Source organism: Emys orbicularis, chromosome 10 (genome assembly GCF_028017835.1).
Source record: "Emys orbicularis isolate rEmyOrb1 chromosome 10, rEmyOrb1.hap1, whole genome shotgun sequence".
NCBI lineage: Eukaryota > Metazoa > Chordata > Testudines > Emydidae > Emys > Emys orbicularis.
Window position 1 is genome coordinate 32317160 of NC_088692.1, and position 18872 is coordinate 32336031.

Sequence of the window (18872 nt, forward strand, 5' to 3'; positions counted from 1 at the left end):
TCTGCTTTGTACCCTTGCTCATGCTGCCCCTGCATCTGGCACAGCCTCCCTGTCGTCACTGCCAAGTGACTTCCATCTTCCGTCAGATCCCTCCATAACTCTGTCATGCCCCAGGAGCCCTCCCTCCCATCTCACTGTAATCCCCACAGCTCCCTCCGTTCAGCCACTGCCAGTGTCTAGCTTTGGCCTGTCAGCTCCCCAGGGCCAGGGACACGTCTTAACCTATGTGTACGAAGACCATCTCCATTTCCAGCATGACAAAATGCGAGGCCCATTCAGTCTACACTGCACTCAGCAGGGCATGGCAGGCTGCTGGACCATCCCAAAGCACTACTGGAGATCATCAGACGGGCAGGGAAAACATTTATTCCCCCCAACGAGGAACAAACGTGAGAGCTCCAGATCTGAAGAACAGGTCAGTCTATTCAAAGTGCTCTGCAGTGTCAAAAAGATGGCTCAGCAACCAATGCTCTAGACCCTTACACACATTCTGTGCTGGCCAGAAGCTGCTGTGCCAGGGGTGGGAAATGCACAGGGTCACGGGGGCTACAAAGCATGCTGTCCCCTGGCCCTCTCAGCTGGAGCCTCTGTCTGGCTTCTACCTTTCTGCTCCTCCCCACACAGCACAGGGCAGGGCCTAGCTCTCTAGATGCACAAGCCTGAGTTGGTTCCATTTCTGTCTGATTTCCCTTTCAAAGTAGTGTCCTGGGCCGCGCATAGCCAGGAGACTACCCTCTGCGGAGAAGAACAAGCCCCCTGTGCCCACATGCAAATCACACAAAGCCTCTGCAAATGCACCGTGTGCCTCATTCTATTTGCAGCCCTCTGCGGAAGGGCAGATGGGTTCCCATTACCTTCCTTTGGTCCCGATACAGCAGGGCCTGCCTGTGATCACGCAGTCCATGTGAAGGTGGTTGGTATAATTCCCGGCGCTGTTTTTGGTGCAGATCTGGATAACAACAACAAATGGAATAAGATGGATGTGGGAACCTTTCTGCCGCCTGCCATGTGGGGAGGGTGCTGTGGCCATTCTCTGAGCCACCTGTGACCAGGTCCTGGGAGGGGATGGGGCTGGTGCTGTGGCCACGTTCTACCTCCATCTGTGATTTGGCAGGGGAGCGGTTAATGGGGATGCACCCGGGTTTGCAACAGAACAACCTGATCATACATAGCTTTTTAGCTGCCAGTTGGGTGGCCCAGCCAGCCCCCTCCCCAAGATGGGCTCCTAGCAGCCCATGCAGGCTCCTCCCAGTTACAACAGTTCCCTTGGCTTCTGACTGGGAGAAGCAGCCTTAACAGTCAGCCCTCAGGAGAGGGCTCAGCAGGCTGGCCTAGCACGGTGAACGCGGGCCTGTCTCCTGGCCTGGCAGCTTTTCTCCTCCCAAATACCAAAGTCAGGTCAAAGATTCAAAATCTCAGCTGACTGGAGTCGCTGTTCAAAGACCCAATGGCCTGGCCGAGCTGTGCTCAGGGCTCCCCCACCCTAGTGGTAGCTGTGGGCCAAGTCAGCCCCCAGAGCAGCCTGGGCCCCACACTGCCCTTGCCCAACTCTTCCCTTTCTGAGTCTCCCGGCTCTCTGCAGGAGGAAGCATCTTCTGGGGCTGCCCCTGATCTTTCACCCTCCCCCTGCACACAGCACTGATTTCTGTCTGGGGGCCTGGAATTCCCACTGACTGGTCAGTAGAGGATGTGCAAAGCATCTCTATGGTGATGAGGTGAAAGACATCGGGCTGAGGCCATCTCCAGCGCCTCTGTTCCTTGGGCAGCTGTCAGGCTGGAGTGCTCGGCACCATCTGTGCCAACCCTGGCCTGCAACTCCCTGCCCCCCAACCGTGATTCTAGCAATGCTCACCGGCCACTTGGTGATGTCATCAGGCCATTCATGGGGATCCATTGATGCTGGCTGCTCACAAACCCTGAGGCAACAAAATCCAACAGATCAGCTGGACAAACCAGGCAGCAGCAGACAGGAACAGGCCGGGGAGGAGAACCCCCCACTTCCCAGGAGCCACAGCACCATGCTGCTGCCGCAATCCCCAGGGTTTCCTCCAAGCTCATGTGCAATGTCTGTAGGATAGAGCTGAGGACAGGTTAGACTGGGTCAGGGATCGCTCAGGGTCAGATTGTCCAAGCTGCCATTGGTAGTGTTGTGCCACAGGGACCAAGGCCTCCATACTGAGAGAACTTGTCATGGTGCTGTGATGCTGACTGACTGAAGTGCAGTCACTTGAAGGGGCACACCTCGACTTCCTGGTGCATTCGTTGATTCTACCAAATCCAGCATCTGGGCCACTTCCCGAGCAGCAAACTGGCTGGCCAGCTACCTGACAGAGCACCCAAGCTCTGCCCTGCCTGCCACCTATCAGACTCCTCTCCACGCAGGGCCAGCCCCACACCCAGCTGCCAGCGATCCCCCAATGCACATTTCCCCCTGCACAGGGAGTCCCAGGGAGATTCTCAGGAGTCTGGATGCTCTAGGGAAATACATGGCTCCAACAGAGGGCAGGGTGGAGCCATAGGAGGGGAAGCGACAGGCCAGCTGGGTTGACTCCCATGGATTGTGGGCTTCTGTGGTATTTGCCATAGTCACAGAGCTGCATGCAGGTGGGGCCCGTGCTGTGGCAGGAAGCAGCTAGGAAGGCAGGGAGACTGCAGAGCAGGGAGCAGGGGATGGCGTGCAGGGCAGGGCAGGGCAGGGCCCGTGTGGGATGGGATGGCTCAGCAGGGTGAATTCCAGCAGTTCTGAGCCAGGCACAGAGGAGCTCCCTGCCTGGACACTGCTGGGGGCTCAGGGAGAGCATCAAGCACAGGCAGACAGCAATGCCCGAGGGGAGAGGGAGCGGAAATCAGACCAAGTATCCAATTGGTCTCTGAGCCGCACCACCCTCTCCCACAGTCCCCACCCTGTGCCCTGTTCCCCGCCCATTGACACTCCACACCCCCTTCCCCACCTCTACCCAGTGACACCCTGTGCCCGCTTCCTCTACCCAGTGACACTGTGCCCTCACCTGTGTCCAGCAGTTTGCCCCATGGTATATGAATGTATCAGAACCTCACACAGCATATTGGGGTCAGAACCTCATCATGCTCCTTCCTCCGCTCAAGGCCCAGAGCAGTCTCCTTCCCCAGCTATGGATCTACTCCCCTTGCCTGGCCCATTCTCCAAACAGCCTCTACTTCCTTAAGAAGCCCCAGGAAAATGAGCAGTCCCACCCGGCTCCACAACACGACGCCTCTGTCTTGTTGCTCAGACATAGCAGCCCCTGGTGCTCATCAGGCGGAGAGAGGCTGAGCTAGGCCTGAGCCAGGCAGTGCCTACCTGGGATCCTGGTGACAAACAGATCCAAACTGTCTCTTGCCTCCTGCCAGTGTTGGCGTGCTGGGGTGGTGGGGCCACTTCACCCACACGGCCAGGGTGGACTGTGCAGGAGAGAGCAGAGGAGGCACGACTGATCACCACAGGGCCCAGGAGCTCTAGGAGGCAGAGGCATTCACAGAGACAATCTGGGGGTGGGGTGGGGTCCCAGTGACTGAGCAGGGGGCTGGGGGATCAGAATGAGATGGGGTCACACACGCTGAGTACAGAGACTTTTGACAACCGGCCTACAAACTTAGCCTGATTGTGAGCTCAGCTGAAAAAAGTGAGGGAAAGTTTACAAACTGTTCCAATAAGCAATAAGAACAAATGGCAAGGGGGAAAGGTATGAAAGGGAGGGAGGCAGACCGAATTAGTCCAAATGAAGAGGCCTATTAATATAACTCAAGGACTGTGTTAAGATCATGTTTGTTAAACGAGACGTGCGAGACCAGAAATCAATGGACCAAAATTGGTGTGAAAGAAATTAGGTCTAATTGTTGAACAAAATAATGAAGCGACAGGTTATTTCGTCCACCACTCCCTTTTGGGAGGTCCTTAAAAAAACCACTTCAGGGGTCAAAAATCAAGAAGCTGACAACAGCTGGGTGGGAGACAGGTGGACCAGAAGGAGTGAGCTTTACTATTATGGCTGCCACCCCCACCATTCTGGGACCCCGGGATGCACCAGCACACAGTTGGGCCTTTGTCATCCTGATCCTGAGAGATGCCCTGACCAGACTGAGTCAGAGGGACCCAGCTGACATTGCCACCTCCACAGGCTTCAGCTAAATCCCAGATGCCTCCTGGGAGGTGAGACTGTCACACACATCTCGTGTCTCTCTTTCCTTCCACACCTTACTTCTTCCCTTTCCCATCCCTCTTCTTTTCCCTTCTGTCTAACCAGAGTCTGCCTTAGCAGCCAAGACTATATGTTTTGCAACACTTCCATAAGCCTGAGACCAAAAAGGCAGCTAAAAGCAATGCCCTGAACAAGATACTGGTATGAGTTTGCCAGGTCTCAGCGTGGCTGATCAGACCATGCGCTGCACCTGAGTTTCTGCAGTACCGAGGCTGCAAATGAGGCAGCACCAGTGCCAGAAGCTGCAGTTTCTGTCTTTGCTCTCCCCTTTGTGTGTGTTTGTCTTGAATTGCCTTCTGGGAAAGGGGATCAGACTTTCACAACAGCAGCCTGAGCCCAGCTCAACTGACTTCTCTGTTCCCCAAAAGGACAGCTATTACCTGCTTTGATACCATCTAAGAGACTCTCAAACAAGGGTTTTTTTCCCTTCTAAAAACTCTTCCTAGCTAGAGGAAAAGGGAAAACGGAAGTTGTTAAAATTACACTTCAAATGTTTTTAACTGTTTCCTCTTTTCTGAATCTTAATACGGTCACGGGATGTATAGTGGTGTGTTTGCCATGATATTAAGCAGGTGGAAGTCTGTGTCCCCCAAACCCTGAACCTTGTCGAACTGTTAATGGGCAGTGTCTGGCTCATGTTAGCACCTTTGACTCTTTGGGCCCGTTTATTCCATCTACATGAATACAAGACCCAGGTATGTGGGAGGCTGCAGAGGTCCACACCAACTGGACAGGGAGGCTGGAGGTGTCACAGCTGCCAGTCAGGCAGGGAGACTGGCCTAGGGGTCCCATCTGCAGCGTGATGATGAGCAGTGAGGGAGGGGAGCTGTGCAGGGCTGTGAGTGGGTTGCAGTGGGGGCACTCACAGAGCACTCCTCCTCCGAGGTCTGCACGCAGCCCGATTTGTCATTGCGCACGCAGCAGGCCGAGTGCTTCTCCTTCTCTCGCGTGGCACTGATGAAGTTATGCACCTGCTGGTCCTGCCTCATGCACGGTGAGAACTTCGCCCCCAAGTGGATCAGGGCCTCCTGGAAAGAGACTGGGCTAGGAGCTCAGCTGAGGGTCACGCAGGGGCCAAGGGGGCAGGGAGGGCTCCAGGGGAGGAGGGAAGGAAGAGGCTTGGCAGCAATGGGTCCAGGGGAAAAGGGAAGCAGGGGGAAGCTGGGCAGCAGCTGCCTCTGGCAAGTCAAGTCAGGCAGGGATGGAGAGGGAGGTCAAGGGGCTGGGCACAACTAGCAATATTCACACATAAAACATGATCCCAAACAGGTGCCGTCAGTCTCCCCACACAACAAGGATCATCTGTGCAAGAGCCCCCTCATGCTGGTGCCAGTGTAGGGGTGGAGGGGAAAGCACCAGTTAGGGCAACCACACCTGTTGCACTGACCCCTACAGGGCTTGACATGTCCCAGCTTGTGCCCCACAGAGGCAGAGCCCCATCTAGAGCAGGGCATTCCCCTGGCCAAGCTGCAAAGTGCCAAGCAGCAGAAGGCAGGCCCCGTTGGAGACACACCACATGCCTCCCTAAGCAGGGAATGAGCCCATTTTACAGGGGCACCCAGTGCAGGCAATGCCACTCTGATGGGACCCTGAAAAGCTTGGCTGGGCCAGGCCACAAGCCCACTAGGGAGCATGTCAGAACACAAATTGCCAGTCATGGGACCTGAGTGTCACTGGACACTGCCATGGCTGGCCAGGCTCACCGCTCTATGCGGAAACAGCAGAGCTGCCACACCTCTCAGATGAAGGTGCGGGTGCACTATCTGCCCCAGCCCCAGGGACCCAACCCGAGCTGGTGGGACTCACCGAGCTGGGGCCAATCCAGAAGTTCTCTTGTTGAACATATTTGACGTTTTCATAAATCCCCCTGTTCATCAGGACCTGCAAGACAAGAAAGCAGCAGCCCCCTCTGAACCACATGGACAGTGGGGCACCACAGGGCGCGGGAGCAATGGTAAAAAGGGGCACTAATTGGGAAGGAGCAGTGGAAACCTGCAACACCTGGGACAGTGGAAGCCCTATAACAGGTCATCAGGCTCAGGTTTCTTTTAATCCAGAGCTCTCCAAACGGTCCACTGAACCAGAAGGGAGTGGCGTGTGCATGGCTGGCCTTGGCCTCTCAATTGATCTCAAGCCTCAGCTTTCATTAATAGACCCCTTCATCTCCAGCTGTTCTAGTTGGGAGAAAAAACCTTGAAAACATGCCCCAAGTGTGATGGATGCAGCAATGTTTGCCCAAACGTGAACCCAGAGCGGTGTCCTGCCCCGTTTGTTTCACTGGGTGCTGACTCAGATGCTGCTCTAAATGTCACCCTTGGAGACTGCTGCATTGCACATCAAAGCACGCAGGAAAGGAGAGGAGGAATCATACTACGATTATCTACAAGTGTCTCCCAAAGGGGAGGGGAGGGAGGGTTCTGTGGGCCCTTGTCAACACATGGCAGGCTACAGGAGTATGCAGGGGATGTATTTTCCTGAAGGGGGGCTCAGCTTCCCAAAATTTGACACCCCATTTTCACCCTTTGGGAGGAGCAGGATCATGGGGCAGGATGGAATTCTGCAGCTGCTACAGGTGGGTTGGAATTTGTTCGGATTTTAAGGGAAATCCTGTCTCTGTGTCACTAAAAATAAACGTTTTCCTGCTGTGAACACTCTTCTGGGCTCAAGTGAGGAGGGTAGAGCGCTGTTAGATGTTAACTGGTGCCAGAGGAGGCACAAACTGGAGGGGACGTGTAGGATCCCGCGCAAGGGAACTAGTACAAGCACTTCAAACACAGCCTGCAAATCTAGCCCTTAATACAGGGGTCTCAAACTCCCAGCCCGCGGGCCATCTGCGGCCCGCGAGCCTCCCCAGTGTGGCCCGTGGAGCTCCAGAAGTTTTGGGGGCAGGTCTCTCCCTTGGCCCCACCTACTGCCCCCAGGCGCTCCCCACCCCAGGGGCCTGGCAGCACAGCGGAGCTGAGCGGCGTCTGCCTGCTCGCTTCAGTGGCTGCCGGCCCCTCCCTGCCGCCCTGAGGGCAGCAGCGTGCAGAGGGGCAGCAGTGCGCCCAGAGCCCCAGGTAAGCACTGCACCCCTAACCCCCTCTCAGAGCCTGAACTCCCATCCCCTCCCCACATACCCCCTTCTGACCCCAAACTCCCTCCCAGAGCCTGCACCCCACCCCCTCCTCCTGCACCTCCACCCCCTGCCCCAGCCCAGAGCCTGCACCCAAACTCCCTCCCAGAGCCCAAACTCTCACCCCTTCTGCACCCAAACTCCCTCCCAGAGCCTGCACCCCAAACCCCTACCCCAGACCTCCTCCCCCACCCAAACTCCCTCCCAGAGCCTTAGGCAGGTGGGGGAGGAGTTTTGGGCAGCATGAGTGACATTATTGGCCCGCTGGGAGGATTTGAGGACTGGCACTGGCCCTAAGGTAAATTGAGTTTGAGACCCCTGCCTTAATACCTCACGACATTGTAAGATGTTATCCCAGGAGTCCTGGCTGAATTCCAGCTCTGCCCCAGACCCCAGCCTAGGATTCCATTCAGACACCTTCCTTCTAACCCGTGCTGCAGGGGCCAACAGGCCGCTAGGACCCTGCTCCTCAGGCTGAACAGTGCCACGTTGCTGCTATATGACAGATGCAGATATTACCAGCCCTGATGGGCTTGTCTCCCATCACTCAGTGCTAATGGCAGGAAGCCAAAGCTCACAGGCAGGCAAGCCCAACAGGCAGGTTTGTCTGCCCAGGCAATGTGCTGCCCTTGAAAATCAGCCAGGCCTCTGCACAGCGGGGAATTTACAAGTCTGCAGATGTGTACGTGAATGCACGTGCGCCGTGTGGCTGCAGCTGTGAACATGGGCAGGTGCATAGGCCTGTAGGTGTGCATGTGCATGCAATTATAGCTGCCAGCCCCTCAGGTGAGCACATTTGGCTTCCAGCTATTGGCCTTTGTCAGGAAACACACTGACAAGTTATACAACGTACAGAGAGATCAGGGACTCTGAGAACAAACAACCGCTGAGAAACAATCACATTTCATACCGCTCAGCAGAGGATTTACTCACTGAATCTACAGTTTCATGTTGAGAAAACCCCACGGGGGCAATGCCATAGATACACACAGCAAGGATTGTGATGAGCAAATGCACAAAGGTGACCCAATACGTGAAGAAAGGCCTAGACAGAAGATGGAGACAATCACAGATCAGAGCCAGAACAAGATCATGTTAATATTTTCTGGGGGTGTCTTTGCTCATGGAGCATAAGAAAAACTCCTGCTAAGTCACAGGCACTTCAGTCAGCAAGGAGCTTTGCTGTGCTCTGTAATGCCTGGGCCCCATGCACAGGTGGGCAATGGTCTCTTTGGGTTTTCATTAGTACGGAGGACCAGGCACAAGTCGAATTAGAGCTGGGACAAGACTGGAGGAAATGGTTTGGAGGGAGGGAGGATTAGGACCCGGGGTCACACCCTGCCGTATTCACTTCTTATGAACATTTGTGCAGTTTCAGTGACACAAAATGTCAGGCTTGAAGACTAAATTCGTTTTGTGACTAAAAAAATCATCAGGGAGGAGGTAACAGGAGATGTCTCAATTTCCCCATCCATCTGGCTAATAAGACGGGTGGGTCTGTGCAGAGGATCACCCTCGTCAGCAACTAGCAGATGTGCTGGGCTGCCAAAGCCATGCAGGCTCCAGGGTGCCCATGGCAGGACTGTCCTCCTGGGGACCAAGAAAATGTGTTGAGTGCAGGGGTTCAAGGAATACACAAATAATTCCCACTGCAGGATGCACGTCTCACTCGGCAAGTGTCACACACATATTCGCAGCAAGTGAGATGCATCCCACCCAGCAGGCGACACGCTAACCGGCTCAATGCAGCCTCTTCCAGCAACTCTTGCAGCAAAGGGGCTCGCTCCTCTCACCTGTGGTCGTCCATGTCCTCGATCTGCCGTTTCACGTAGCTGTCTATGCGCTTGCGGTAGGTGCGGTTAGTCAGCCTGCCCACCATGCCCAGTCCGTACGGCCTCTTCTCCTTGGCAAAGAGCTTTCTGACTGGGACGGCGATGCGCTGGCCACGTCGCTGCGGGCTCATGCTCACCACTTCCTGCCGTAAGCGAACCTTGGGCTGGGGTGGGGTCCCTTCCTTCTGTTTCCTCCAGCCTCGCTCCAGGGGACTGGAACACAAAGCAGGACAGCAATGCTTTGCTTCTGCAGAGTGCGGCTGGGAGCAAAGGTCATTCCCTGGGCTATGGCCACAGGGTCAGAGAGGGGGACAGGACGGCAGAGCAAGGCGCTGGAGAGCTCCTTCCTGCCCCACCATTTAGTTCCTTGGAACTACAGATCCAAGAACCAACCAAGCTTCATTGTCAGAAGCTGGTTGGGGCAGGTAACTGAGCACTTGGCACAGAGACCCCAGGTCTTCCTAACAGTCTGAAAGCTCAACCCTCAGAACATCTATGGGGAGAATGGAGTGGGGGGACTGCTAGATTGCACAGGAAAACCCTTCCCTTCTTGGCTTTGCACCTAAGCCCCCTCCCATCTTAGCACCACCTGCCCCGCCTCCCCATCCCCCACCCTATCTCCCTGATGCCCCATCCCCCTGATGCCCCACCCACTCCATCCCACCAAGACCTCATCCTCCGCACCACCCACCCCACCTCCCACCCCACTCGCCCAGTCCTGCCACCCCGGCCCCATCCCCTGCTCCGCCTCCCCAACACCCCATCCCTGTGCTGCCACCCAGTCTGCCCCGTCCACCCAACAGTCCAGCCTTGCCTTCCCCATCCCCCACCCCCACCTCCCAAATGCCCCATCCTCCACCCCACCTCCCCGAGCCCTGACCTCCCCGACATCCCTGCCCTGGCCACACCCACACCACCTCCCTGACACCCCAACCCTCCCCAAAGCCCTGTCTCCAGCACTGTCTGCCCCACCTCCCTGACACCCCAGCCCCCGCCCCAACGCCTCCATCCCACCCGTCCCACCTCCCAGACATCCTATCCTCCGCATCACCTCCCTCTCCGACGCCCCGTCCCCTGCCCTGCTTTCGACACCCCATCCCCAACACCCCACCCTGCCCCTCCATCCCCCACCCCAATGCCCCACATCCCCTCCCCTGCATTACCAATGTAGTTTTTTTTCCATTTGTTTTAAATATCTGATGGTTTGGTGGATGGGTAATGTACAACACACAAAACCAAGTTGTTGGCAACCAGACCCCAACCCAAACTACTGTTCTGTTTTGACAGCAACAGAAAAGTAGCTAACTTAAAATTAGAACACCCTAAAATCCCTCTCCCATTCTCCTCACACACCACCCAGCATCTGCATGGCACACCCCATTTCACTTCACCTGCTCACATCCCTTGCAGTGCACACTGCATGGCACATCCAGGGCCACACACCTCACTCCACCTGCTGGCTGCACAACACTCTGTGGTGTTCCACACCTGCTCACCATCACCCATGGTGAACACTGCATGCCATGTTCTGATCTCCATCTTTTTGCCATGCTGCTGCAGCGCACACTGTATCAAGCACCAGGGGGCCTTGTGCCTACACTCACTGGGCTCACATTACACATAGCAGGAGTAAAGGGAAGTTACTTACCTTGTTGTAAGTGGAGTTCTTTGAGTGGTGTGGTTTTCTCTCATCCCCCTTTGTCCCCATCCCCCCTACCCCCCCAATCTATACTCCACTATAGGTACACACTTGACACAGAGGCCCATTGGTGGCTCACTACTCTGTGTCAGCAGCTCTTGTCAGGCCTGACATACTCACTACACCTAACACACTGTTGTCACAATCTGTATCTGACAGGTGGCATGTAAGATATCATTTGAAAACTAAGAAATCACGGATCATTAATATTCTTGCATGATGTATTTATAGGGTGTGTATAAAATGTGTGCTAGAATTATATTCTTAGCATGTGTTTGTCAAGCAATGCATAAGCACTTTGCCTTAGACACAGGAATGTGTATTTGCTTTTCTGACTGGCCTGGTTGACAGGCAGAGATAATGAAGGTCCATTTACATATTAGGCAAACAAAGCCCTGAAGCTACCAAGTTGGGGAGGAGACAGCATGGCATCTACACAAGAGCAGGAGAGAGAAAATTGGTCTGGGTTTTACTTTTCAAAGAATAGACTGTAAAGGTTCACTGGTCTACAAAGACAGGGGACTGATCCTCAAGTGATAAGCAATTGAATCGACTGACTGTATACAATATCAAGGGTCTTTTAGGAAAGCCTGTGACACACTGGTGATTAATATCACTGAGAAATATCTGCATTAACTATATGAAAATTACAAATATTCACTGATATTATGTTTTACAGTCTGTGACCAAACAAAGGGAAAAACAAGTCTCTCCCAGACAGGAGAAAGGCAGCTATCTGCCTGTCCCCAATGAAATTAAGCAAGGTGTGACCAAAAACAATGGAAGCCCCATTTACACAGAAATCAGCAAGAGGATGGGAAGCCCACAGGAAAGAAAGACCTTGAAGTCATCCTGCCTGTGATATGTAACCTATCACTTAAATCAGCTTATGTACCAGATGACTGACAGACAGCTAATGTGACTCCAATTCTTAAAAAAAGGCTCCGGAGGAGATCCTGGCGATTACAGGCCAGTAAGCATAACATCAGTACCAGGCAAAGTGGCTGAACCACAGTAAAGAAGAGAATTATCAGACACATAGACAAACATGATATGTTGGGGAAGAGTCAACATGGCTTTTGTAAAGGGAAATCATGCCTCACCCATCTATTAGAATTCTTTGAAGGGGTCAACAAACATGTGGACAAGGGTGATCCCATGGATATAATGTACTTGGATTTCAGAAAGCTTTGCAAGGTCCCTCACCAAAGGTTCTTAAGCAAAGTAAGCAGTCATAGAATAGGAGGGAAGGCCCTCTCATGGATCAGTAGCTGGTTAAAAGATGGGAGACAAAGGGTCAGTTTTCACAGTGGAGAGAGGTAAATAGCGGGGTCCTCCAAGGATCTGTACTAGGACCAGTGTAGTTCAACGTATTCATAAATGGTCTGGGAAAAGGGGTAAATAGTGAGGGGCAAAGTTTGCAGATGATACAAAATCACTTAAGATAGTTAAGTTACAAATGGATCTCAGAAAACTAGGTGACTGGGCAGCAAAATGGCAGATGAAATTCAATGTTGATAAATGCAAAGTAATGTACATTGGAAAACATAATCCCAACTATACATACAAAATGATGGGGTCTAAATTAGCTGTTACCACTCAAGAAAGAGATCTTGGAGTCATTGTGGATAGTTCTCTGAAAACATCTGCTCTATGTGCAGCGGCAGTCAAAAAAGCTAACCAGAATGTTAGAAACCATTAGGAAAGGGATAGATAATAAGACAGTAACTATCATAATGCCACTAGTGAAACCCATGGTACACTCACACCTTGAATACTGTGTGCAATTCTGGTTGTCCCATCTCAAAAAAGATAGATTAGATATAATTGGAAAAATACAGAGAAGGGCAACAAAATGATTGGAGATATGGAACCACTTCCATATGAGGAGAGAATTAATAAGACAGGGACAGTTCAGCTTGGAAAAGAGATGACTAAAGAGGGGGGGTATGATAGAGGTCTATAAAATCATGAATGGTGTGGAAAAAGTGACTAAGGAAATGCTATTTACCCCTTCACATAACACAAGAACCAGGGTCACCCAGTGAATCATAGAAGTGTAGGACTGGAAGGGATCTCAAGAGGTCATCTAATCCAGTCCCCTGCACTCAAGGCAAGAGTACGTAAAAACTAAACTATGCCTGACAGGTATTTGTCTAACCTGTTCTTAATAACCTCCAATGACGGAAATTCCACAGCTTCCCTAGGCAATTTGTTCCAGTGCTTAACTACCCTGATAGTTAGTAAGTTTTTCCTAATGTCCAACTTAAACCTAATTTTGCTGCAATTTAAGCCCATTGCTTCTTCTCCTGTCCTCAGAGATTAAAGAGAACAATTTTTCGCCCTCCTCCTTGTAACAACCTTTTATGTACTTGAAAACTGTTGTGTCCTCATAGGTCGTGCTTTCTAGACCTTTAATCGTTGTTGTTGCTCTTCTCTGGACTTTCTCCAATTTGTCCACCCCCTTCTTCAAATCTGGCACCCAGAACTGGACACAATGTTCCAATTGAGGCCTTATCGGTGTGGAATAGAAATTAATAGGGAGCAGGTTTAAAACGAACAAAAGGAAGTACTTCTTCACACAACACACAGTCAACCTGGGGAACTTGTTGCCAGGGGATCTTGTAAAGGCCAGAAGTATAAATGGGTTCAAGAAAGAACCGAATAAGTTCATGGAGGATAGGTCCATCAATGACTAATAGCCAAAATGGTCAGGGATGCAACCCCTTGCTCTGAGTGTCCCTGAGTCTCTGACTGCCAGAAGATGGGAGTAGACAACAGGTGATGGATTTCTCTAGAATTGCTCTGTTCTGTTCATTCCCTTTGAAGCATCTGGCACTAGCCACTGTCTGAAGACAGGATACTGGGCTAGATGAACCATTGGTCTGATCCAGTATGGCCATTCTTAGGTTCTTGTAGTATCTTATGTTGCCTTTCTAAGTAAAGTCATTGAACTTTGGAAGATATAAGCAAGGACAGAGGTCATCTTTGGCATCCATCACCAGACAGACACAAGGGGCCAGAGCTCTGCAAGCTGAAAAAGATGGGCCCTTCAACCAAGGAGGGGTTGAAGCCACTGGAAACTGAATATAGGTGAGAAACCTGCTTAGGCCAAGACCTTTCACCTAGGAAGACAAAAGAAGCCAGCCTCTTTTGCTTTTGTGGAAGGCCCTGACTGAGGGAAAGTCAACCATGTCTGGAAAGAAGAATGACTGGTGAGAGAAGCCATCTTTAACAAAGCCTGTACCTTGCTAGATTAAGTTTTAAACTTTAGATGCGTGTTTTCACTTGTATTTGCTTGTAATTTCTTTTACTTGGCATCACATAACCTTCGTCCTACTGTTAATAAATCTGTTTTTGGTTATTTTTTTTTCCTTAAAAACTAACTCAGTGCTGTGTTTGAAGGGAAGGGTGTATCTCTCCCAGTTAAGTTAATAAGCTGTAAGGTGCTTTTGTCTCTTTAAAGAAGCAAACAAACCTTATTATTTCTCAGGAGAGGGCTGGACACTTCAGGGCACACGGTTCTGGGAAAATTCGGGATTGGGAGTGCATTGGAATCACCTTGCAAATAGCAACCCAGGTTGGTGGAAGCCACGGTAGGGCTGTTGTGCTGTAGGCAGACTGTTGGAGTCAGAGTTGCTACTCCAGGGATGCACAGCATACAGACCTGCGTGTTCGTCTGCTGACGTCCAGGCTGTAAGCCACAGCAGCAGGGCGTTCCAGGCAGGCCCCTCACTGATCTGCACTGCACCCCAGAATGTAACACCACCTGTGCACCAGGCACCTCAGATTGGAGAATTCTTGCAAACAGTGTCCGTTGGTCGGTGCCTATGCCCTTGCCACCACTGTGCTCTGCATCGAGGATATAAGGGGTGGTGTGGACAGATGCCTCTCCAGTTCCTTCTCTCCTGTGAATGCAGACATGATCTGAGGCGGAGGGTGGGTAGTGGAATACCTATAAGGGCCACACATCTCGAAGAACTCCTGCTGCCACAAAATAAATTCCCTTTCTTCTTCAAGCACTGGTCCCCTTGTGGCTTCCACTGTGGGTGACTGGCAAGCAGCACTCAGAGAGGAGGAGGTCGTGAGGATGCAGGTGGTATGGCTGCCTGTAAACCACCATTCTGAAGGATATGTCAGCGGAAGAGTCTTGGGGAGGGATCAAAACTCTCCAGAGTGGACTCTGCCCTTGTGTTTATGAGAGAGTCCCCTGCTCTCATGTGGAGAATCTGTCAAAGGGTCCCTGGCCTTGCTCTTTCCTGCTCCTATGTCAGGCCTTGTACTAGGAGACATGCTCTTCGATGGGTCTGGTCGATGTACAGTGGGGCCCCCAGCCTGGGTCTGACTCAGGCCTCACAGCTTTCTCCATGAGGTGCTTTTTAAGTTGGAGTTCTGGGTCCGGCCGGGGAAGGAGTGGCACATATTGCACTTGGTGGAGATATGCACTTCTCCAAGGCAGTACAGCTATCACTGGTGGTCACTGCTGACCAAAAAGGAGCAGGGACAGGAGACATTGTTTCTAAATACCGGTATTCTGGGCATCATCTAATTCCTGTACTGGGGAGGCAGGAGGTTCCCCAGGAAGGGGATTTAAACTACTCACTAACTATACTAATAAAACCCATTAACAATACCTACACTGCAGAGCTAAAACAGTAAAATCTTTGACATATTTACAGTTTTGAAGACAAGGACGAGGCTGAAGAGAAGGGAGAAGCTCCAGACACTGGAGATTCTGAGTCAGGCTAGGAGGCAATAAGAAGGTACTTTAGAGGCAGTTGGTGCGCACAGCCTCTTATGGCCTTGGAGTGGAGCATGAGGATGGCAAAGGCAGAAGCGTAGGCCAATGGACACTGCTTGCAATAACTCTCTGGTCTCAGACGCATTTGCAGCGCATGCATATCCACAGTGGATGACACATAGGGGCCAGCACTCGAAGATGAAACAGAGCACAGCCATAGATTCTAGGACTGGAAGGGACCTCGAGAGGTCATCAAGTCCAGTCCCCTGCCCTCATGGAAAGACCAAATACTGTCTAGACCTAGGAAATCTCATAACTGGTTCCTGGAAATCCAGCACAACAGAGCATGGGCTTAGGGTGGCTTTATGTTCTCTGGTATCTTTGAGTGACTGTTGCGGCTGCCAGTAGTATCAGACTGTGTCCAATGGGGATCCACTGCCCACCACGTCACTTAATTGTGGTGTGGTGGATAGTGAATATTGTGAGTGCTCAACTCTTTGGAGTGTGTATTAGGGAAAGAAAGAATCCACAGAAAAATAATAAGTGCACAAATAACACCCCCAAACTTTCCTCTGTGTTTGTAGGTTAGTTTCTGTGTGGCAGAGCATAACAGATGACGTTTTAAATGCTCAAAAGAAATTTAATAAAACAATCTTTGTAACCTTTGGGGATGCTCAGTGTATGAATGATTAGATACAAACTCTTCCAAGACACTCTGAGAAGAAGACTGTTACGTGTCACTTGAAAAGTCATTCTCCTCGATAAGCAATATGGATTCAGATTTGACCTGTGGCCTAGCCTTGAACACCTCTTCGACTCTTGGGAGTCTGAGGTGTTTCTATGTGTCTTTAGAGAGGCACTGCCCTCAAAATTACCTGCTATGAAATCTCTGATTTGGTTTATGACCAGGTGCATACCCGACTCCCTGAACTGGCACCTTCAATAGTTTGATACAGTTCCCTAGAGTTTGAATGAAATCATTTTTGCTTTGATGAATAAAACCATTAAAACGATATAAAAATGGAAACACTGGGAATTAGATTTTGCCCAAAAATTGGGTCTCATTCTCATTGGAAACGTGGCGAACTCCCAGTATTACTTCCAGCATCTGTGTCATAGCTGGTAACATTCTCAAGAACATGACGAGGGAAAGCGTTAGCACAATGAGATGGATTGTGAGCAGCAGAACCACGACAAGGTCCTTCCCCATGTCTGCTGTGCATTCACACCCTGGTGAACTGCTAGAGCCAAGAACAAGGCGGCCCTCTGCCAGTGTGAGGTGCCAGTTACTCAGGGAGGCTCTGACTTATCAGGAAACAAAAGGAAATGACATATTTTGATTCTTTGCTAGGGTGAGGAACATGTTACTAAAAGGAACAGTCACAAGAGTGAAATGCCCACAAGCTGCATGGAAACTTTTTAAAAACACCATAATAGAGGCTCAAACTATATGTATACCCCCAAATTAAAAAAATAAATAAAAAGGGAAGAGGACCCAAAAAATGCCACCATGCCTGAACAGAGTAAAAGAAGCGGTTAGAGACAAAAAGGCATCTTTTAAAAACTGGAAATCAAATAATACTGAGGAAAACAGAAAGGAGCATAAATTCTGGCAAGTCAACTGTAAAAAAGGTAGGCCAAAAAAAATGTGAACCAACTAGCAAAAGATTTAAAAATTGCTGTTAGTTTTTGTAAGTACATCAGAAGCAGGAAGCTTGCCACATAATGGGGGGGCCCACTGGTTGACGGAAGTGCTTAAGGAGCACTCAAAGAAGATAAAGCTGTTGCAGAGAAGCTAAATGAAATCTCTACATTGATCTTCACTGCAAATGATGTGAGGGAGATTCCCACACGAACATTCTTTTTAGTTTATAAATCTGAGAAATTGTCCCAGACTGAGGTATCAATAGAGAAAGTTTTGGAACAAATTGAGAAATTAAATGGTAATAAGTCACCAGGACCAGGGATATTCACCCAAGACTTCTGAAGGAACTCAAATATGAAATTGCAGAACTACTAATGGTGGTATGTAGCCTAGCGCTTAAATCAACTTCTGTACCAGATGACTGGTGGATAGCTAACGTAATGCCAATTTTTTAAAAATGCTCCAGAGGTGATCCTGTCAATTACAGGCCAGTAAGTCTAATTTCAGTACCAGGCAAATAAGTTGAAACTATAGTAAAGAACAGAATTATCAGACACACAGATGAATATGATACATTGGGGAAGAGTCAGCACGGCTTTTGTAAAGGGAAATCATGCCTCACCCATCTATAAGAATTCTTTGAGGGTGTCAACAAACACGTGGACAATGGTGATCCAGTGGATACAGTGTACTTGGACTTTCAGAAAACCTTTGACAAGGTCCCTCACCGAAGGCTTTTAATCAAAGTAAGCAGTCATGGGATAAGAGGGAAGGTCCTCTCATGGTCAGTAACTGGTTAAAAGATAGGAAACAAAGGGTAGGAAGAAATGGTTAGTATTCACAGTGGAGAGAGGTGAATATCAGGGTCCTCCAGGGATCTGTACTGGGACCAGTGCTGTTCAACATATTCATAAATGATTTGGGAAAAGGGGTAAACAGTGACATGGCAAAGTTTGCAGATGGTACAAAACTAAAAATAGTTAAATTCAAAGCAGACTGGGAAGAGTTACAAAGGGATCTCGCAAAACTAGGTGACAGGGCAACAAAACAGCAGATGAAATTCAAGCTGATAAATGCAAAGTAATGCAAATTGGAAAACATAATCCCAACTATATATACAAAATAATGGGGTCTAAATTAGCCTTTACCACTCAAGACAGATCTTTAAGTCATTGTGGATAGTACTCTAAAAACATCTAGTCAATGTGCAGCTGCAGTCAAAAAAGTTAACCAGAATGTTAGGAACCATTAGGAAAGGGATAGACAATAAAACAGAAAATATCATAATGCCATTATAGAAATCCAAGCTACACCCATACCTTGAATACCGTGTGCAGTTCTGGTTGCCCCATCTCAAAAAAGATATATTAGAATTCGAAAAGATACAGAGAAGAGCAACAAAAATGATTATGGGTATGGAACAGCTTCCATATGAGGAGAGATTAAAAAGACTGCAACTGTTCAGTTAGAAAAGAGATGACAAAGAGGGGATATGATAGAGGTCTATAAAATCATGAATGGTGTGGAGAAAATGAATAAGAATGTTATTTTCCCCTTTACATAAGACAAGAAGCAGGGGTCACCCAATGAAATGAATAGGCAGCAAGTTTAAAACAAACAGAA

General features: G+C 50.2%; 1 protein-coding gene across 1 annotated transcript in view; it reads right to left on the reverse strand.

Moving 5' to 3' along the window:
* The window catches only part of RHBDF1 (rhomboid 5 homolog 1), a 96781-nt gene that overhangs the window by 7152 nt on the left and 70757 nt on the right, over positions 1–18872 (reverse strand). The window contains exons 8-14 of the mRNA XM_065412568.1: positions 9126–9377; positions 8266–8377; positions 6024–6098; positions 5084–5245; positions 3320–3420; positions 1853–1916; positions 855–949 (exon numbers count right to left, since the gene is read on the reverse strand). Of these exons, the coding sequence (XP_065268640.1) occupies positions 855–949; positions 1853–1916; positions 3320–3420; positions 5084–5245; positions 6024–6098; positions 8266–8377; positions 9126–9377 (861 nt within the window). The remainder of the gene's footprint in view (positions 1–854; positions 950–1852; positions 1917–3319; positions 3421–5083; positions 5246–6023; positions 6099–8265; positions 8378–9125; positions 9378–18872) is intronic.